At 44.3% G+C, this 23,474-nt stretch overlaps 1 protein-coding gene across 1 annotated transcript in view; it reads right to left on the bottom strand.

Annotated features, from left to right (window-relative positions):
• The window catches only part of TSPAN12 (tetraspanin 12), a 179,599-nt gene that overhangs the window by 40,904 nt on the left and 115,221 nt on the right, over positions 1 to 23,474 (bottom strand). The window contains exon 6 of the mRNA XM_088456145.1: positions 20,364 to 20,471. Coding sequence (XP_088312271.1) covers positions 20,364 to 20,471 — 108 coding nt within the window. The remainder of the gene's footprint in view (positions 1 to 20,363; positions 20,472 to 23,474) is intronic.

Raw genomic sequence — 23,474 nt, 5'->3', positions numbered from 1 at the left:
AATTTTAGACACCATATCCGGCACATACATGAGCTCGCCACCAGAGCCTTTTAAAAGGCCGATACAGCGCTCCACCACTTGCCTGGTGGCTGTAAGTGCGGAATTATACGCACTTTGTGGCCCTGGTGTGGGAGCCAAATAAGGAGTGAGCAGCCAGGACATGCAAGGGTATCCACTGTCTCCTGTGAACAAAAATAGACCACATCAGGAACACTGTGTATCAAGCTTAACATTGTTATGTACTAAAGGTCTCCACTTACCCAGAAGCCACGCATCACCAGCTTGTAGGTTGGTTAATTTCTGCCATATCCCTGATTGCCGGATGACGAAGGAGTCATGAGCACTTCCGGGTAATTTAGCATTCAGGGACAGGATCTGGAGGGAGGCATCACATACCACCATTACATTCAGGGAGTGATAGTGTTTACGGTTTCTAAATATTGCCTCCAGCCGTGCTGGAGGCTGAAGTGGTATGTGAGTACCATCCACAACCCCTATGATGTGTGGGAAGCCAGCTATTTGGTAAAAATTGGCCTTGGCCACACTAAGGGCACCCATATCCAAAGGCATTTTAATAAAATGATGGAGGTGCTTGAAAAGTGCCTCCATCACTGCCCTCAGGATCCGGGAAAAGGAGGATTGGGAGATGCCCGCCACTATTCCCACCGTTGTTTGAAACGATCCTGAGGCACAGAAATGTAACACCGCCATAAATTGCGTCAGTGGTGGTATTGCTGTTGGACTGTCAATTTGCCGCTCAAGATCACTTTCTATTAATGAGAGAGTGTCTATGATGATTTTGGGAGGTAGACGGTAGCGTCTTAAAACCTCATCATCGGGCATTCCAAAAAGGGTGACACGTGTTCGAAATATCTGGGGCCTTGCATGCCTACGATGCCTACGCCTGGGACGAGTTTGAGGTTGGTCGTCTTCCGGGAGCAGGGCCAGAACAATTCGCCCCAGATCTACCTGAAATTCAAAGTTTACAATGTAAGGCTTTTGAGCCACCCCAAAAGTAAGAAAAAACAACTTAGCTTTCTGATACCATCCATAGCTGCTTACATGCCGGGGTATTGTCATGATACGTATAAACTGTAAAAAAGCCAAAAATGAGACTTCAAAAATTTAGAGGGTGAATTTTTTTTTTTCAAATTGTTGCAAGCCAACACAGAAAATAGCCGAAACACACATTTGGCCATCGATGAAAACGACATTGCACACCGTACGTCAAATAGGGTTCAAATGGACCCCAAAAATGGAAAAGGGAAAAGCAAAACTGGATTACATGATGAATAAGCCGCCAAAAATGCGTTAATTAGTTCGCAAATGCAAGTCACTACACCAACAGTCAAAAATGCGGTAATTAATTCGCAAATGCAAGTCACTACACCAACAGTCAAAAATGCGGTAATTAATTCGCAAATGCAAGTCACTACACCAACAGTCAAAAATGCGGTAATTAATTTGCAAATGCAAGTCACTACACCAACAGTCAAAAATGCGGTAATTAATTCGCAAATGCAAGTCACTACACCAACAGTCAAAAATGCGGTAATTAATTCGCAAATGCAAGTCACTACACCAACAGTCAAAAATGCGGTAATTAATTCGCAAATGCAAGTCACTACACCAACAGTCAAAAATGCGGTAATTAATTCGCAAATGCAAGTCACTACACCAACAGTCAAAAATGCGGTAATTAATTCGCAAATGCAAGTCACTACACCAACAGTCAAAAATGCGGTAATTAATTCGCAAATGCAAGTCACTACACCAACAGTCAAAAATGCGGTAATTAATTCGCAAATGCAAGTCACTACACCAACAGTCAAAAATGCGGTAATTAATTCGCAAATGCAAGACAAAAAATGGACTTACCCAACTCGAATATATAAGATTTCCAAAAAAAACGTCTTTGGGTCCGAAAGCCAAAAAAAACTAAAAAAAATGAAATGAGTGTTAAAAAAATTAACTAACCACAAAACAGAAGAAGACACCAATTGCCCACAAATTTGACTGCACAAAACTTACCAAATCAGGAAAGGATGTGGAAAAAAGGAAAAAAATGCGAACGGAAAAACAAAAGAACTGTAGCAAAAACAAGCAAAAAACCAACTCTGCCAAATCCTCCAACCGCAAACAACCAAATACAAACAACTTAACCGCCAACAATCCAACAACCCCACCTCGACTCCACACACACCAAGCCATAGTGTTTATTTTCCCGCACAAATTAAGGATGAATCATAGGGACGCACAATCAATGATGCGGACGCAAACAAAGGACGCATGTATAAATACGTCACAAAATCACATTGAATTTCTGGTTGATTTCATTCTGGAAGCAGAAACATGGCTTCAGACCAGGGAAACAATGGCCAAAAATCCGGCGGTAAGGCCTTCATGCATTTTGTCTCCATGATTATTTTAAAACAAATATATTGGTCAAGTTGTGAAGTGGCTAAATCTGCATATTTACCCAAATAGGTGAGGAGGATGACATGGAAGAGACTGCTGGCCCCAGTCAACCCGCCAAAGCTGCCAAAAAAAAAAGGCAGCCACATTTCACAAGCAAGGAGATGGAGGTTTTGATCCAGAAGTGCGTTGACATCCTGCCCCAGGCAGCCAGGAATATGAGCCAAAGCCAGAAGTGGAGAATGTGGGAGGAGGTCGCCGTTGCTGTCAATAGGGTGGGTGATTATGTCCGTCTAGCCCGGGATGTCAAACGGCGGTAAGTAAACACTTTCCCATCCTATAAACAAACCCCATTGTAAAAAAAAGGATAATGGTTCCAATTTCATTCCACAGATGGGCAGACTTCAAATATCGTCTCAAACAAAAACTTGCCGACAGGGCTAGGCATGCAAGGGGGACAGGTGGGGGTCCCACCCCTGTGTCATTGGAGTTGACAGACTTAGAAGAGATGGCACAGGGGTGTGTGCAGGCTGTGGAGGTGTTTGGCGTGTCCAACATGGATACGGACATGCCAGACTTTGCGGCTCCTCATGTTGGCCAAGGTAAGTCTTGTGATGTCACCAACTCTGAAATGCTATTGTGCCAATATGTAGATTCTAATGTGAGTCTTTTCTCAAATTTCCTAACAGAGACAGAGGCAGATGAGTCTGCTCCAGAGGGGAGCCTTGGCCGCAGAATTTCTGCTGGCTCTGCAGGGGAGGAACCAGTACATCCGGCTGAGGACCCTGCCGAAGCCAGTCCAGGGCGTGCCCCCTCGCAGGCAGTGGGCCTCCTCACAGAACTCAATTTTAAATCGGATTTCCATACGGAGATTCTGCAGAGGATGGACGCCAGTCTGATACGGGTGGCTGAGGCCCTGGAGCAAAATGCTGCGGCCAACGTGACCATTGCTCAGGCCCTGGCGGAAAATACCAGGGCCAACATCCGCATCGCCGATGCCCTGGAGCAGCTCGTTCGCCAGCACATGGTGGAGCCGACCTCCCTTCCTGCCGGAACATCCGGATCCTCCACCTCTGGCACAACATCAGCCAATCCTCCAAATGTGCCTAGCCCTGTGCCTAGTCCAGAGGCCACAACATCTGCCTCTGGACAGGCCAGCCCGATGGCATCCCGGACCCGGTCTGGCGCCCACCCTCACCCAGCCAAACGGGCGAGAAAACGGTGACAGCAATGGCGACTTTTCCCACACTCCTTCTGTGCTTGGCTCATATTCCTTTCTGGTCAAAACTTCCCTCTCCTTTCTTGTGAAATGTTTTTAATTTTGGTATTTACGTTTATGTTACCAGTTATGGCTTTTTTTTTTTTTTGATCAAATATCTTTGCCACAAAAAAAGGCAACAAAATATTAGGCAAATTTGTTTGTGTTTAAACAATAAATTAAAAACAAAAAACTGACATTGTATTGTGACATTATTGTACAAATGGGTTACATTTAATCCTGGCCCTAAAGGCAAAAACTGACCCTCTTAAAACAAAAAAAAGGCCTCTTTAAGGAACGTTTCAAAAATCACATAGCGATGCAAATTCCACAGTAAACCAAAAAAAAGGGGAGCTAATTAAAAGATGATGACATTATTGTTACAATAGGCCATAACCAACAAATTGTGGCCAAAATAAAACCCCAAAAATGTACGCTAATTGATTGTGTAATCATGACATTAGCAGCTCTGATTTCCACCAGCGTACGCTTTTTTGCTATCCCAATAAACTGCTTTCCAAACACATACCAAGCCGGATTTCAATCCAACACTAATTACTTTACTGACCAGCCGCGATTAATCGCAGCACCATCGTTGAGTCCCGGGACGGAGGAGAAGGCCATCGCCAATGTGGTCGAGTAATCCTGACCCTAAGCTGTGCGAGCATTTTGAAGGGAAAGCGGATGTTTCAGTGACGTATGAGACGGTCCGAACACATTTGACGTTCGCATCTGCTAATGTATGTACGCCCCAAAAACGCCTCGCCACGCCTGCGTTTTTTCATCTCCACCCCCGTCAACACCCAAAAACGCCCTGTTCTGTCAATCACATTTGACATGTCACTTCCTGTACGCTATTTTAGGAACGAGAGGAAAAAAAAACGCAATCTGCCGTACGCACATGCGCAGTGTAACACCGACGCATGCGCGGTTAGTCAACATCGGAACGCAACGAGCGTACTGTTGTTAACGTGCGGCTCTGAATGAGGGCCTATGCCGCTTATTACATTGCATTTACATTACATTTCTGGTCAGCCCGAGAGTATTTATGACATGTAAATTGTCATATTTCAATGTCTGCATGCCTCACCTTCAACTCAAATAGGGATAATTTAATTGGTAGCACAATAGGCATATTGGGGAACTTTCAATTCCCATAACGGGGATGTAGCTTCCGGGTTAGGTGCCCGGAGCTAGTCAATTAGTTGCACGTTTACCACACAACTAGCGGATTTCTGCTCGCACCTACCTGTGATGTGTAAACAGTGATGATCGAAAGAAAACATAATTTCACTTGTATTGCTGACCATGCATATGCAGCGCCCATTACTAGGAAGAGTGCTGGAGGAACCCTCTCCCCGGAAATATCTGATGAGTGTAGACCATAGGCTACAGTAGCCAACGCCATATTTAGGCACCATTAGCTGCCGGAGCCAAACTTGGTAAATCTGACAGTTTTGCGGCTGCTGTTGGTAAAGGAGGAACTGCTGCAAGTATGGAGATATCTGCTTCAGTCCCTCCTTCATACAGGATCCTAATATTTGCAGGTACTCCTGTCACAAATATTATTTGATAAATAGACCCCTATATAAGATTTTTTTTTATCAGTCTTGTTAATCACTGTGTATTGCTTGCAGTATAAACACCGATAAGATATTTAAATCTTTAGGTAAATTCAATTAGCCACAACCTTTTGCTATTCAATTAGAAAATCACTATATGTTAACGCAACTAAATGAAAGCTTTTAGTTTGCACTTCCACTGTAGATAAAAAAAGTAGGGATAAAATCATTATTTTAATAGGGAAATGTCAGAACGCAGTGCAATACCCCTGGGACCACCCTCACGATAAAGGGGGGAGCAGGGTCAGTGTTGAGTAACTTTTCCTAGGGCGCCTAGAAACTTTGCACTGGCCCTGTCTTTCTTTTTTTATTCTGGTAGCACATCTGGGGGTGGTGTTACCAGAACAGGGAGTACCACCTTGATGGTTGATGGTTGAAAAATAGGTACTCTCAAGAGGTTACTTTAAGGATAGGGTGTTACTCATGGGCCAGTGCTTTGTACATGCTCCCCAGGCTAAGCAGTTCCCCAATTATAATAACTATTGCAAAATTGATTTCTAATAGTTCATAACCAAAGCCAATCTACTACATTTATGTTTCCTACATGTCTCAGCTGTTGCCTCCCAATAATTATATTTCCATAATTTGATCTCCCTGATGTTGCCATTTACTTTTGTAATTTGCTTAATATTGTATTCTATACCTTGTATAGCATTACAGTTCTAAACTATACTGTATTTATATTAGGGATGAGCGGGTTCGGTTCCCTGAGAACCGAACCCACCCGAACTTCGGGGATCCGGGGCGATCCGAGCCCAAGCTCGGATCTCCCTGTCTGCCCCGGATCCCTCTCCCGAGGCAAAACCTCGAGATCTGCTGTCGGATCTCGAGGTTTTGCCTCGAGCGGCCATTTAAAAAAAAATGCCTTTGCCTTTAATGGGCAAAGTGCTGATTGGCTGACAGAGCCGTCTGTCACGGCTCTCAGCCAATCAGCATTATGGTGCTCATTTGCATGTAGCACGGACTCGTGAGATCCGTGCTACATGCATCTGTGTGATTGACAGTGACACAGAGCACAGATGGGTCAGTGAGACCCGTCTGTGCTGCTGTGTATTTCAATGACACAGATGCACGCACGGACCAGGAGATCCGTGCTACTTGCATCTGTGTCATTGACACAGAGCACTAACGGGTCCGTGAGACCCGTCTGTGCTGCTGTGGTAAATAAAAAAAAAAAAACCTGTGTAAAAAGAGAAAAAAATGGCGTGCCCCCCCCCCAAAAAAAGAGCAACCAGCCCCGGGCATTAGTGACCCAGTGCTGGGTGTGCTTAAATACAGGGGACAAACGACATAGGGGTCCCCTGTACTTAAACACAACCAGCACCGGGCTAGTCAGAACCAGAGCTGGTTGCCAAAATACGGGGGACAAACGACGTAGGGGTCCCCCGTATTCTGCGCAACCAGCTCTGGGCTCTGATCCGGTCCTGGTTCTGGAAATACAGGGGAAAAAAATGAGTAGGGTTCCCCTGTATGTTCCAGAACCAGCACTGGACTTTTTCTAGCGGGGGGCTGATGCCACAGCCAGGGGAGCCCTTTCACCGGGCCCCCCAGCCGCAGCATCAGCCCTGACCGCTAGTCAGCCCAGGCCGGGGATCCCTGGAGAGCTGGGGACCCCCCCAATAAAGGGGTCACCCTCTCCAGGGCACCCCAGGCCCAGGCTGATAGCCCGGGGCTATCCCCGCCACCCCTGGTGGCGGTGGGTGGCGGGTTGATTGTGTGGTGTGGTGTAAATAAAGAATATCAAACATTGTCTTTACAAGTAGAACTGCAAGTCCCAGCAAGCCTGACCCGCATGCTGGTACTTGGAGAACCACAAGTACCAGCATGCAGGGCATTAAGGGCCCACTAGTACCTGTAGTTCACCTGTAAAAAAATGTTTAAAAGAAACACAGGACACACACACCGTGACAGTATAAGTTTATTAAACATACATACACACACACACACACACACACACACACATGTACACATACTCACCTATGTAACCCTGTAGCATCGGTCCACTTGTCCGGTAAAGTATCCATAGGGGACCTGTGAAAAAAAACATACTCACCATCTCCTATGCGAGGTTCTGTCCTCTTCGTTCCAAAGTAGGCATCCCCGGACTTGGCAAAAAAAAAAAAACGAAAACGCGATCCACGAACTTAGTACCGTTCTATAGAACGGTACTTCCCGAATGAGAGCTTAGCGGCGGGGTATCACCATGGAAACCCCGCTGCTAAGCGTTCATTGGCTGAGAGAGGCCATCTCCCGTCTCTCTCAGCCAATGAACGGCTCCCTCCATTGTAGTCAATGCTGGGAGCCGCAAGGTTATTAAAGTTTACCCTGCGGTTCCCACCATTGACTACAATGGAGGGAGCCGTTCATTGGCTGAGAGACGGGAGATGACCTCTCTCAGCCAATGAACGCTTAGCAGCGGGGTTTCCATGGTGATACCCCGCCGCTAAGCTCTCATTCGGGAAGTACCGTTCTATAGAACGGTACTAAGTTCGTGGATCGCGTTTTCGTTTTTTTTTTTTGCCAAGTCCGGGGATGCCTACTTTGGAACGAAGAGGACAGAACCTCGCATAGGAGATGGTGAGTATGTTTTTTTTCACAGGTCCCCTAGGGATACTTTACCGGACAAGTGGACCGATGCTACAGGTTACATAGGTGAGTATGTGTACATGTGTGTGTGTGTATGTATGTTTAATAAACTTATACTGTCACGGTGTGTGTGTCCTGTGTTTTTTTAAACATTTTTTTTACAGGTGAACTACAGGTACTAGTGGGCCCTTAATGCCCTGCATGCTGGTACTTGTGGTTCTCCAAGTACCAGCATGCGGGGCAGGCTAGCTGGGACTTGCAGTTCTACTTGTAAAGACAATGTTTGATATTCTTTATTTACACCACACCACACAATCAACCCGCCACCCACCGCCACCAGGGGTGGCGGGGATAGCCCCGGGCTATCAGCCTGGGCCTGGGGTGCCCTGGAGAGGGTGACCCCTTTATTGGGGGGGTCCCCAGCTCTCCAGGGATCCCCGGCCTGGGCTGACTAGCGGTCAGGGTTGATGCTGCGGCTGGGGGGCCCGGTGAAAGGGCTCCCCTGGCTGTGGCATCAGCCCCCCGCTAGAAAAAGTCCAGTGCTGGTTCTGGAACATACAGGGGAACCCTACTCATTTTTTGTCCCCTATATTTCCAGAACCAGGACCGGATCAGAGCCCAGAGCTGGTTGCGCAGAATACAGGGGACCCCTACGTCGTTTGTCCCCCGTATTTTGGCAACCAGCGCTGGTTCTGACTAGCCCGGTGCTGGTTGTGCTTAAGTACAGGGGACCCCTACGTCGTTTGTCCCCTGTATTTAAGCACACCCAGCACTGGGTTACTAATGCCCGGGGCTGGTTGCTCTTTTTTGGGGGGGTGCACGCCATTTTTTTCTTTTTTTACACAGGTTTTTTTTTTTTTTTTTTACCACAGCAGCACAGACGGGTCTCACGGACCTGTCATTGCTCTGTGCCAATCACACAGATGCATGTAGCACGGATCTCCCGGGTTCGTGCTACATGCAAATGGGCACCATAACGCTGATTGGCTTCCTGTCTGCCACTGCAGTGCCACTCCTAGATGGGCCACGTGTTTGTGCCGCCCCCTTGTGTCGCTTAGCATAGTCATCCAGCTTCCTCGGTACAACCTTTTGGCCTAAAAACAATATTGTGAGGTGTGAGGTGTTCAGAATAGAGTGGAAATGAGTGGAAATTAATGTTATTGGGGTTATTAATAGCGTAGGAACAAAAAAAGGCTCATTTATGTGATTTTAGTGTTTTTTTTTTATTTTTTAAGAAAAAATCCAGATCCAAAACACAAAACCCAGAACCCAAAACACGGAAGGGTGGTTTTGGCAAAACCAATCCAGATCCAAAACACGAAGAAAGATCCAGATCCAAAACCAAAACACAAAACACGAAAAGTGTCCGGTGCACACCCCTAATTTATATGCAGTTGTTTGTCTGTCCTTCATTACTGTATTTCATTTGAAAAATAATGTGACTTGTAGTTAGTTAATGTATATACAGTATGAATTACTCTACCTGCTGTCAGATCCAGGAGATGGCACTGTGGAGTTTAATATACAGCATAATTTGTACTTCTAAGCATGTAACATAAGAACAGACTTAAAAGGAGAGGCAAAAACGTAGGTCTATTATGAAAATAGATAGACACAGACTAATTTGCTTGCTTCGTCTACCTGTCAGAACTATCCCATAATGGGAGACAAAATTAACATTTGACCTGTGAAACTCACAAAAATCAATGTAATAATAGTAATTAGTAAGAGTTTTTTTGTAAGGAGTATGAACAAATAAGTTGTTGTTTGAGAATGGCAACTACAAAAACTCATCAAAGCACAATGATAGCGCACAGAACACTTTAGCCATGCATTGTAGTAGACAGGAGCAGAAGCTAAATAGAACCAGCGTCACTGTGGCACCATTAATCATCATGGGTTGCTGATATTTATTTACTAGTAAGCCTGATAAATCATCTTGAAATTTACAGTTATAGACCATGTCTTCATTTGTCAAAGTTGTGAATCCGATGTTTAATTTACTGTAATTACTGGAAATGCCTGCAAATTTTAAAACCTTTGGAAGTAATTCAAGTCAGTAAATTATTCTACTGGTAACATTCAGCTCTCACACTGCTCGTGCTATAATTGAAAATCTGTATCTCATTGTTTTATGATTCAAAATCATCTACAGGCATACATCAGGGTAGAGACTGGTAGAGCAAATGGATCTCTGCATCCTATTTATTAAGCATGTCTTGTGCAGAAAGCACAAACACTACAGCCTAGTGACTAATATATGGGCACCATGCTATGATTTATAAGGCAGTCACTCATATAGCACGCGTTACTAGGTAATATGCAAATCCCATGATAGAAGTAAACAAGAAAACAATTTATATTCACATTTTTAAATACGCTTGCCAAAAAACAAAAGTTTTTTTTCTTGTATTGCAATTATTCAAACTTGTAATTAATTATCATAAAAACATTACAATGTAATGATGAATTTAGTAAGGAGGAATGAAGAGGCAAGTAACCATAACAAATTCTTACCCATGAGTCCATGTTATAGTATTCTTATTTATAAAGCCATAACACATTCTGTTGCACTGTATAATCAGAAAATTATAGGAAGAATTACAGGAACGCAAACACACACTTGGACTCATTTATCAGAAACCAATTACCTTAGTCATATTTGGATCACATGTGGAGAATGCACACATTTCATGCAGATGGATTGGTTTGGCCTAAGGCCCTACCACAGCAGGACAACCAAAACAAAACTGTTCACTTGCCGTTTACTGTCAACAGAATGTAGGACACATGTAGCTTAGCCTCCCCTTTTCTCCAAAAAATGGTTCTTTTACTTTTCACTGAATTCCTGAAAATCTACCACTGTTCAATCCACATCTGCATTATTGGGTCATTATTTATGAGAATTGTTTCACTAAATATTATTTACTGATTCAAAAATTATCTCCCCATTTCTGCCCACCTCACTAGGAAGTGGGCAGGATGCAGGATATCTGCCCACTTTTCAGGGAGTGCAGGGGACTGGACGAAAAATCATGAGCCTCTTGCAACTTCCGGGAGAGTAGGCGTGTATGAAAGAGAGCTATTTAAAAATATGTTAATTTCAGAAAAGATTGTTAAATTTTACATGAAAAAAACTTTTGTTCTGAATTTGTGAATGTTTTTGTGCTCTTACAAAATCATTAATCTTCTCTGTGGGGATTACACTAATGTTGGACATATACTGTCATATAAAACCGACAGACCATTGGGTTTGCGTACAACTCTATGTAGCTAATTAAACAAATATATTCATCTAATTGAAACACATCATCATAGAAAGGTAAACCTATGAACTACAAAGCTTGCCTTGTGTAACTTCTGGATGAATTCAGTCTGGTTAAGCTATTACTAAGTGTCGCTAGCAACACTGAGAGATACAGCTGGTGCCTATTACACCGCATCACAACCCAATACCATAATGTATCTCATATTGCCTTTCATTTTATTCTTTACCCCCATTATTCATACGACATTTTAATAATATTTATTATTTCCAATCAGTCCATTGAACCTGTATGTTGCTTAGCATATAATCCACCAATTCCACAGAGGTTGTTGGTTTGTGAAGGGACCAAGATCACACTAGAACTCAATCATTATATGTATAATGGTGACATCTACAGTCAGACACAGGTTATTGCTATGGGGTCATGGTTTTGCACCAACTTGCAGGACCACATTGGTCACAGAGAATAGCTGTAATTTTGACTCAAATATTGGGTTGGTCTTCATTATAACATTAATTGATGAATAGGATGGTGACGATTCAGCTTTTTAATTTCTTTAGAAACATTTCCATTTGTATAATTTATTTTTTATCAAACAATAAATGAAAGGGTATTACATTAGTCTGTTCATAGGCGTTCATCCATTTACAGGCATAAAACTGATACTATAATGACAAATAAATATAAGGTGTTTTGAAAGTTTGAAAGAATTTTGCACATATTGCTTTTAAATTTGAAACAACAGGATGTAATGCCACATTAAGACTAACAACAATAAATAAGGAGACAATAACAAGAGGCTAGAGATAATGGAAATGTTCATTCTCCGCTTTAGAAATATATATTTTTTTATATTCCAGTTGCTTAGAAACATTATTATTTGTATAGATCTCACTTTCTGGTACCACTATGGGGCCCATTTATCACAATACGCATATGAAATTCAGTTGTGATCCGAAAATCTCTCCAGGACTCGCAATGCAATATTTTTAAATATCGCATGACTGTATCAGTAATCGGGTGCTTTAGAGAAAGCTCTGTCCTGGCGATTAACCTCTACCTGCCGGTGAAGGCTTTCGTATTTGCAGTATTACACCAGGCATGCGCAACAGTCAGGAGAGTTGTCCTGCTCTGAGGCTGAGTCAACGTCATCATCACACCAGCGGACGGACGAAGACAGACTCAGGAATCACAGCAGCATCGGTAAGTGGAAGCATACTTTGTTTATATTTTGTTTGTATGTAGCTGTCCCGAGGGATTGATGCAGAACGGACCTCTGCAGCTCTGAGTCAGACACAGGACACTAGAATGGCTGTACACTCAAGATAGATGAGTGGGGAAGAACGGGGGAGGGATCTGCAAAGATCCATCTCCCATCTGCTTAATGGAAGGTAAGCTCTGCTAATGCCATCTGAACATGGTGTTACTTTAGTGAGTCCGATATTATTTCACAATTTAATGTATTGGAAATGCAATCAGGATTCAAATCAGATGCAAATTTTAGGAGGAGATTTTGCTAAATCTCTTCCAAATGCCTTTTGATACATTTAAGTGAAACGAAGATAATGTGAAAAAAGGTTGAAAACATTTGTTTTCATATTATTTTAGTAAAAAGAAGATTGATAATTTAGCCCCTATGGATGCATTTATGTAATAATGTTAATATTCCTACAGCTACTGTATTACCAGTGTAACAGTTACATGTTATATATTAGCCAGCATAGTAAATACTGTATTACGAATACAGTATTTCTTAAATCCGTCTACCTAAGGGCAGGCAGAGCTCCACTAATGGCTATTATTATACCATTTAGATTATGTTTTGTTTTTGTGCTGTTTAGGTAGAAATTGCACTGAGTGGACACCAATGCCGTGACTGTGTGTTGCCTTTTTATCTAGACATGACCTAAAACAAGCTAGCAAAAGCTAAACATGCAGCTGTATCCCCACATATGATATTTACAGCCATTCATTCCCAAGAGGATCCTTTTATTGCATACAGATGTGTTCTAAGTCATCTTGGACGGTATACGTTTAAGATGTCGGCGGTCACTATGCCGACCGCCGGCATCTAGACTACAGAATCCCGGCGTGGGTTAACTAACCCACGCCGGGAGACTGGCACCCGGCATCCCGATCGAAGGGATGCCGGGCACGAGCGCGGACAGCCACAGGGGGGGAGGGTTAGGTTTAGGGTTCCCGCGGGGGACTTAGGGTTAGGCACCCCCCCTGGAGGTTAGGGTTAGGCTAGGGGCTAGGGGGAGGGTTAGGCACCCCCGGGGGAAGGTTAGGGTTAGGCACCCCCCGGGGGACAGGTTTAGGCAGCGGGAAAAGGGGAGATTAGGGTTAGGAACAGGGGGGAAGTTAGGGTTAGTCACCCTAAAGGAGGGTTAGGGGGTTCAGTTAGGTTAGTTCATACTTACCTTTCAAACGATTGGGATTTCCTTCCACGTCGGGCTCTCGCTGCATCTTGGACCTTTGCTGCCATACAGGATACATTTACTAAAGGTCAATTTTAATCGATTTTGATCTATATAAAATTGATCAGGGTCTGATTCATTAAATATCGCTATTGCGATCGCAGCTCTGTAATCCCACGCAAGTCTGCTGCGTAAATATGTTAATGAATGCAATCGCAATGCCGTCGCACTGCCAGCATAGAGACGCCCCCTGCCTCTCACTACCGCTATCTCACATACGTAATACCTTGCAAACCACCATAAACATTGGTAACATCGAGTACCATCGGCCCCTCATGCACAATCACAGCAGCTCTGACCTGACTTAGAAATTGCTAACCTCTTTGCACACAGTGGGCTCTCAAGCTGCGTATGCAATCGCACTGACTAATTTATGCATGCCCAAGCAACGGCGTTCAAACAGACAGGCATGCCTGCATTTCTCTGACCACTCCCCATCACCACCCCCAAACGATCACTGCCTGTCAATCACTCTGCAATGGCTCTCCGTGGTCTGTGTAATCGTAGTGCGATCGCAGTGGTCTCTTCGCGTACGCGCACTGCGATCAAACCGTAGGCGCAGTACGCAACAATCGCCCATCTGCATACGCTTTAGCAATAGCAATCCTTAATGAATCGGGCCCTGAATCACAGTCCATCGATATCAATGTTGTATTTCTGGGGCAAATTAACACATTTACTAACAGACAATTTTTGATTTGTATTTTTTTAATTATTAGCAAATGTGTGATTTAGCCCCAGAAACACAACATTGATGTTCAACGATTTTGATTGATTTTAAATCAATTAAAATCGACCTTTAGTAAATATATCCCCTTGGACTTGTTAATGCATGACTCTAAAGAATAAAGTTGGCACCTCTAGCAATCACCCTACGGCATACATGGCTACTTTTGAAAAAGCATTTTAGGGAGATTGTGAAAGCAAAACCTGAACATGAAAGCGACGGTAACGTGGACGTGTACTGCTACATCTGTGAGGCGTGTCATAAAACTGACTTACATTCAAATGTAAGCGAGCCCCAAAGCTCTCAAAGATCTCCTTGTTGATGAAAACACACTGATACTTTTCAGGGGTACCTCATGCATTGTGTTTTACGGGATGGGTGCAGGATGCCAGCTCTCGGGATCCCGATGGTCAAAATCCCGACGCAGGCCAGTGGCAAACGCAGGATTTTGAAAGGGGGGTTTCCAAATAATTGCTTACAGAGCTAATGACAAAAAAGTCTAACCATAATAAGCCTGCAATATACACTTTATTGTGCACTTCAAGTGTTTTAATATAAATAGTATATAACAAGGCATCTGGGCATAAAACTTACACAATGTGATTTGTAGCAACTGTGCATGTGCTAGAACTTCAGAAAGCCAGTACGGCAAATGTGTTACCCTGAGTGTACACACAATGATGCTGGTGCGATCAGATCAGATGGTATTGCAAATGGAGCGGTGGAGTGATGAGCGTTACAGGGCGGTGACCTGCAGTGAACGCAAAAAGAGTGTCTCATGGGCATGTTATGGGAGAGTCGTGTGGTCATCAGTGACAGCTGCTGCGTTCTCAGATTCAGAGCCGCAGCTACAGAGGTCACGTTTAGATGGAGAAACTGTACACTTAACATTTTGCTCGCCACCTGCCAGTTTTTGGCGCCCTCCCCCTCATGGCATTTTGCTAATACTAATGCAGGCCAGTTTCTAGGCAATTTGGCTCCCAGTGAGGACGGTTAAAAAATGCGCCTACACACCCCATAGACAGTTTACATTATAACTTTTCCTCCTTATAGTAATGCCCATTACACATTATGCCACATACAGTTATGCCCCTAACACCATTTTATGCCCCATAGTAAGGCTTCAAAGTACTTTTCAATAACCTGCTCATTGCCAGGGGTTTCATGCTCATTGCCAGGGGACTCATGCTCGTTGCCAGAGGTTTCATGCTCGTTGCCAGGGGTCTCATGCTCGTTGCCAAGGGTTTTATGCTATGGGTTTACATGCTTGTTGCCAGGGGTCTCATGCTCATTGCCAGGGGTTCCATGCTCATTATCAGGGGTCTCACGCTCGTTGCCAGGGGTTTCACGCTCATTGTCAGTGGTCTCGCGCTCGTTATCAGGGGTTTCATGCTCGTTGCCAGGGGTCTCATGCTCATTGCTAGGGGTCTCATGCTTATTGTCAGGGGTTTTATGCTATGGGTTTACATGCTCATTGCCAGGGGTCTCATGCTCATTGCCATGGGTTTCATGCTCATTGTTAGGGGTCTCATGCTCATTGCCAGAGGTCTCCTACTCGTTGCCAAGGCTTTCATGCTCATTGTCAGGGGTTACACAGGAGAAGATGCAGCTTTCTGCATCTTCTCCCAACGGCTTCAGCGTTCCAGGCATTTCCGGGTAACACAGAGCTGTGTTCCCTGACAGACACTGGAGGTCAAGTAGCACCTCTAGCTTCTGTCTCCTCCTAGGCGGTAGCCATTTTTGGAGGGCATTTTCAACAGATTCCATGCTGACGGTTAGTCCGCATGGAATCTGCAGCCCAGGGTCCTTACCTGTCTGAGGAAGCGGCAGCTTGGCAATTGAGCAGCACCCTGCCTCCCGGCCAAGCCCGCCACTGAGCCAAGGGGGTTTCCAGGTACTCAGAAACCCCCCCTGTGTGCGCGCCTGCCAGCATCCCGACAAGGTTAGAATACCGACACTTGTCAGTCAGTATTCTAACCCTCCCCATCTCCCTACCCTAACCCTCCCTCCCCCGCAGAGCCATAACTAGATTTTTGGTGCCTTATGCCAGAAACAGCATTGGCGCCCCACCTATTTTTCAAATAGGGACATAAGGTCCGAAATAAGGCCATGGCCTCATGGGGAAGGGCCAGGGAAGAGATAGGGAAGTCCAGGAGATGCTGGTGATAAAAGAAGAAGCTACAATTGAGAATGATAATAAACAGAAAATTGACAGGCCCAAACAGCGCCCCCTGCCATGTGGTGCCGTAATTACAGCCCTGCTTCCCTGTGCCTGACCCTAGCCTCCCCCCCTAGTGCCTAAACCTAACCCCCCTTCCCACACCCTAAAGCTAACCCTCCCCCTTTAGTGCCTAACCCTAACCCTCCCCCCAACCCCGCTACTTACCTTCGAGATTCCAGTGGTCGAGATGCTGGCACCTGGATTTTGAGTGCCGGAATCCACGCATTCAGGATATTGACCACATCCCGTGTTTTACAAGTGATAGGCCACAAGAAACTTCATATGAAATGCATGTAGCCATAGGGATCATTGTGCCTTAAAACCAATGCAAAGAAATGGCACTGATTATACCAATTTGAATGAATATATGTCTGATTTTCTAAGTATATAACAGCTACTTAATGGGGGTAAGGTACAATCAGGGAGATTTCTAGACTCTTCAGGGAGTCAGGGAGATTGCTACTTTTTCATGAAGTCTGCCTGACATTCATTGAGGGTTGGCATGTACAGTATGCCCTATCGATGGTAAGTCTTTGCTGGCAATGACTTCCCTTTGCATGGGGAAGCCTATTTAACAAATACTGCGGTAATTCTGTTCTGTTAATCCCAGGACAGCAATAACAGGAAATTAAAATGAATGTACACAGAGGGCAGGGGACAGTGATGTCACAGTCATACTGAATCCCATTAGTCATTGTCCTAACAAATGTCTGAAATGACAGAAGGGTAATACTTTCCATTTTTACAGACCTGTAGGGCTATGTAAGCTTAACACTGAACAATTTATTTCAGCTTTATTGTTAGTATCTGACAAGTTACAGTTTTAAGATTTAACTTGGAGCGACAGTATGATTGAGTGGCTATCACTACAGCCGCCCACTGCTACACACACCAGCCTAGCATAGGAACACTATGAAGCAGTGCAATCTGATATGTCCACTTCAGTTCTGAAAATGCACAATCATGTCATAATTCTAAAGTACAGTAAGTGTGCTACCTCTATATAAATATGTAATTAACATTGAATAACTTGTGCCATTTGCTAAAAGACAGTTACTGAGCAAAATGCAAGATCATGTCAGTGGATGTCTACTTATTTACTGTACTTACCAGAAAGAAACACATTGAGAGTCACCTCTCATTTTCAAGTATGTGAATGCTAAAGAGCTGTGGTCTAATACAGACACAACAGCTTAAGCATTGCAATTACAACTATTCAATGTGACTTGACGGAATCGGTATGAAATACCGCCGGCGGTTCGACTCCCGTCAGCGGCAGCCCGACATGAGCAGAGTTCGGAGCAGCGGAAGCCCGACAGCGCTGGAAATCCCGATCGTGGATAGGTGAGTATCTACTAACCTAACCCCCCTAACCCTAACCCTCCTTAGGGGTGCCTAACCCTAACTTCCCCCCCAAGTGCCTAACCCTAATCCCCCCTCTAAGTGCCTAACCCTAACCACCCCCTTCCCCGCTGCCTAAACCTAAGTCCCCCCCGGGGGTGCCTAACCCTAACCCTCCCTCCCCCTAGCCTAACCCTCACCCTCCCGGGGAGGGTGCCTAACCCTAAGTCCCCCCCGGGAGCCCTAAACCTAACCCTCCCTCTCCGCGGCTGTCCGCTCGCGGCGCCCGGCTCAGTAGCTTAGTGGTTCAGAGTGACTGGGGGGCAACTGTAGTTCCCCTCTGATCACCACTTTGTACACACAGAGGGGTTGATGTGTGATCATCAGCTTCTCTGCTACTTCATACTCAGAGGGGACTGTCTGAGTTACACGTTACATGTTCCTCTGCGGTAGGGGATGAATCTGCAATCTATGGCCTTTGTGGTAGGGGTATAAAGTTTATATCGGGATCTATGGCCAATACATACAATACAATACATGCTACAGAGTGGTGCTAGACACCGCCTAATTAGGAGGGTTTTTTTTTACTAAAATAGTTTTAAATATGCTTTTAAATACATGGTTTTGACCTAATTATGTAATAAAAAAGGACAATTTCTAAAGCATTTTTGAAAGATTTAAGTGGTTAAATGGAAGAATGATGCAAATCATAAATGGTAAATACGTATCTGCACACTATTCTGGGCATGAGCACAGTGAAGTACTGTAATTATAGTACACTGCATTAACTGATGTCAGTAGTACTCCTTCTGCATCAGGCCCATAAAGTTGATGAACATGTTATTTAACATAGAGTATATGGACTTTCATAAATACATGATATCATAAATACAGCACACAAAAACTCATACGTACAAAATGTCAGAACGTAAGAAAAACATTTTAGAAAACAGGTGAATACAGATTTAGTTTATACTATTCTGAACCAGACAAATCAATGAAGGAACAGGAAATGCTTAAATTAACAGGAAATCTGTAAAACAATGGATTTCTATAACACCATGACAAGGCCAGCAGAATGATAGACACAGTATAGTTTTTTTTGTTTCCGGTGCTCAAGCATATATTTGAATTTTGACATCTTTTCCTTGTGCACTTCCTTATGTGGTAATTGTGGAGATACATATTGAAAATACTAAATGTCCTTGCCAGACACACTACAGATGGCGCTTACAAGATTCTATGTTCTTTATCTTGGCTTTAGATAAGGCTGCTTTAGTGAATAGAGTGCACTGTCATTGATACAAAATGTTGATGCTTGTGATAAATGCATTAATATTTTAATACTTATATAGACCAGAGCCAGATTAAAGGGGGGCAGGGGGACATAGGGGGCAAATGCATAGGTATTCCCAGCCTTTTATAACAGCTGCAGAGCAGAAGTGCACTGCAAGACTACACTGCGAGCTAGAGAGAAAATGAAAAGGAGAAGGAATGTGCAGTCTGAGCATGGAGGCATTGCTACACAGCATTGTACAGTCAGTGCCACTTGCCACATGATGTTGTAAGGTAAGAGGAAGGGGGGACACTATATTGTCTATATAATGTACAGTATTAGTGTGTGACTGTATGTATGATAACAGTATATGTGTGTGACTATGTATCTATGTGTATGTGTGTGACTATGTATCTATGTGTATATGTGTGTGACTATGTATCTATGTGTACATGTGTGTGACTATGGGCCTGATTGAGAAATGTACACTAATGCCATCACAGCTGTATATTTGTACACAGTGGCTGTGCGATAAATATTTCCGCAGCCAGGATTTGTATTGAGATGCCCCTAGTGGTCTTGCAAATCCTGTGACTACGTTGGCTTCAGATTAGTCACTAATCAGCCATCCAAGTCACCCTATGGTTGTACAGAATGGCCACGGGAACTGAGTTGCCAGAGACATTTTTACTGTGAATCACAGTTGCAGGCTAAGACATGCCCTGAAAACAGTCAGGACACTCCTGCGTTTGAGTTGCAAACCCTTCCCCCCTTCCCATTGCCACCCACAAACACTCCCAAGCTGTCAATCACACTGCAAGTAAAAAATTGCTGCATGTGACTATGGTAATGTACCTTTGATGCAGACACAGTGTGACGTTTATGCATGCGCAGTTCACTGATAATTGTTCAAGTGCGAAAATATCAACATTGCATACATCTCTGAATCAGGCCCTAAATGTGTACTCTTGTTCTAGAAATGGTCCATTAGTACAGGCAGAACTAATGCACTTTATACAGTACAGAACCACTAATAGTAAGAATTGGAACAGGACTCCTGTGGGAGATTGCTGCTCCTGGAGTCAAAGCATAAGAGTAGGAATTTATTAGGGAACACCACATAGAAAACACCCAGAATCATCCATTAATAAAGCCCAGTAAGGCTTACCTCTCTTTGAAAGAAATTCCACGCATTAGTCAGCCACTGATACCTGGGTAACCCATAGTTTGGCATTCTGGCTTTCAAACTAATCATATCCGACCACTGAACTACAGTCTGAAATAATAATGGAAAAAAATCATGTGAATATTAAATTAGACATGCATGTAATAATAAAGTACCAAATACACCAACATTATCTTCAAATTTGTGTAAGCATTTAGATATGAATAACATTCAAACCATCACCTTTTTTGGTCAGCTGCCATTAATTCCAATTAAAGAAAAAAAAATCATGTTTTTTTTAATTAGTAAATACTTTACAACTGAATGCTGGAAATTATGGGCTCAATCCAATTAGCCGCGATGATCTCGCAGATGCAAGTCATCACGGCAACAGCCGCAACTTATGGCAGTCCGATCTCGCACAAAACTGCTCACAGCCCCATGGGACTATGAGCAAAATTGTGCAATTTCGAGCACGGAGTGGGCCACAAGGGGTATGAGTTCAGATGCCATTGCCGACGTTTTACTGCAATGGCTACGGCAGCTCGCACCCTTCGCAAACAATTGGATTGACCCCTAAGTTCTCACACTCTGATTCACTCACTAAGGGATATTTACAGTATGGACATGTTTCAGGATAGCTTCTGCTTGGACATAAATCCTCCCTGTTTTAAGAAGCATGCCTCTAATACACATTGGGAGCTAGATTCTGAGTCACACGTTTCCCTATTACAGCCACATTGTGATAACTTTCATATGCTAATGTGAGCTAAGTCACAAATCTGTGCATCTGAAAGTGCAAACCTATCCAGTTCACTGTTCAAATATCAAGCTGTCATTGGAAGGTGCAAGAGATCCGTCTGAAATGTACATACATGCCCACAACACTCCCATTAGAAATAGCTGCCCAATTGCATGCAAGGCACTCCTACGTGCTATTCTATGTTCGCAGAGGATGTGGCGCGCACATTGGCCCTGATTCAGAGCCGGACACTCTGACAGAGCGCACGCTCTGAATCAGGGCCGTCCCTGCTCCTTTTTGGAGCGGCCTCCTGGCCGCTCGCATAGCTGTGGGTGACCACCCACAGCTATAGCGAGCGGCCAAAATGATGGTCGCGATGGTCAAGACCATCGCGACCATCGGGCTTGCAACGAGACCCTGCGGTAGGGTCTCGCTGCCGCAAGAACAGGAGTGCTAAAATTGCCGCAATTGGGTAACATTTACATAGGGGGCGGGGCAAAATCCTGTAATTCATGCAGAATCACGTCTTAAGCCCCGCCCCCTTCACGGAGACCCACAATCGCTACGGATATTCTCCTCATTCTTCCCACTTCACTAGGAAGTGGGCAGAATGCGGGAGAGATGCCTACCCTTCTGGGGGTGCGGGGGGTTACCCGAAAAATCTGGAGCCTCCCACGAAAACCGGGAGGGTAGGCATGTATGAGTGTAACTTACTCTCCTCTCATCTCTCACTGTGGATAAAATCACTCATTCCTGTTTCCCATCATCGACTCTGTGCTCAGCTTCACTCCTCACATCACATGTCTCACAAAGGGGCCTATTCATCATCGGATGGCCTCCGATGATGAAGTATTGAACTCACTGCGAGGGATACTTAAGTATCCAACTTGCAGCGGGGGATAGATTACACCGGAGCAATTCATCATTGTTCCGTTGCGGGGACAGCTGGTCTGAAAAGCAGCTGTCCCCTCAGTTAGAATCACAGCTACAGATGTAGCTGCGTTACTTACCTCCTCCCCATCGGCCCGGCTACGCGAGCATGTTCCGAGGTCACCCATGTGCACAGCCACCGGGGAGGTAGTGAGGAGGCGGCGGAGGGATCCGATTGGTACTCCTTCCCATAGGAAGAAGCGGGGATCCAAGAACAAGCACCGTCTGAAGATGGTGCTTGTTCTCGGAAGCAAGTTTGCTGAATATCAGGGGTCCTTTTTCGGACCCCTGATGATGAATGGCCCGGTAACTTAAAAATTTGGAAATTAGCACTTCTGCATGGTTACCGGTCCATTTAAAGATGATGCATAGGCCCCAATATACTTCAAAACATTGCCAGACTATATCCCTTTTCTCACTAGAAACGTCGCAAAAACCATCATCCACACTCTTATCATCTCATGTCTTGACTACTGCAATTGTCTGATATCTGGTCTCCCCCACCTAGCCTCCCTCTCCTCAATCTGTCTTGCATGCTGCAGCAAGACTAATCTTCCTCACCTGCAGCACAATATCAGCAGCAACACTCTATAAAGCTCTAGAATGGCTCTCTATTTCCTACAGAATACAATTAAAGCTGCTCACCCTCACTTACAAAGCTCTAACCAACATTTCTCCTTCCTATATCTCTGACCTAGTCATGAGAGAAGCTCCTGGGTCACCTCTTTGCTCTGCCTCTGATTTATGCCTCTCCTCACCTCTGATAACTACCCCTCACTTAAAAAAATCTCCAATGCTGCTCCTCACTTATGGAACTCCCTTCCCCTTCCTACCAATCTTCAATCTTTAAAGAGCTCTCTCAAACCCACCTTTTCACTTTGTCCTATTATACCACCTTCTGAAATGACTCCCTCTGCCCACCCTGGAACTCGTCAACAGTTGGACATAAATGGAAATTACAGATTTATTTTCCTCCATCAAATCACTCACTGCGTATAAGTGTCAATTTGTGATGCATGTCTTTTTCCACAGCTACACCACTGAATTTTGCGCTTATGACTCCCTGCATCAAGGGATGGAAGAGGTTTGGCCAAAGTAAATGTCATAAGATTGCCACTTAGGTGAAAATGCATCTATTTGGCGTGTAATGACTTGCAGGTTTTCAACCGCTGATGCAAGTGGCGAGCTGATGATGGCAACTGGCTGCGCCTGATTCGCCAAAGGTATTCAAAGCACACCCAGTTATGCAAATATATTTTAACTGCTGCAGCTGAGATCTAATAGCAGGATTACAGTGTACTGAACACTGATTTTTAAAAAATAATGCACATTGCCTGCTCAGTTTGGGAACAGGAAGGCTGCCATTACGTTCATTATTGTGGACTTTAAAAAAAAGAAAACTGTTATACTTGTAAATTGTGTCACTTTGCTTTTAACAGGCT

The sequence above is a fragment of the Taudactylus pleione genome, unplaced genomic scaffold (assembly GCF_031769625.1).
Source record: "Taudactylus pleione unplaced genomic scaffold, aTauple2 ptg000041l, whole genome shotgun sequence".
NCBI classification, from domain to species: domain Eukaryota; kingdom Metazoa; phylum Chordata; class Amphibia; order Anura; family Myobatrachidae; genus Taudactylus; species Taudactylus pleione.
Note: the sequence above shows the minus strand (reverse complement) of the source record. Positions and strands in the feature narration are given on the sequence as shown.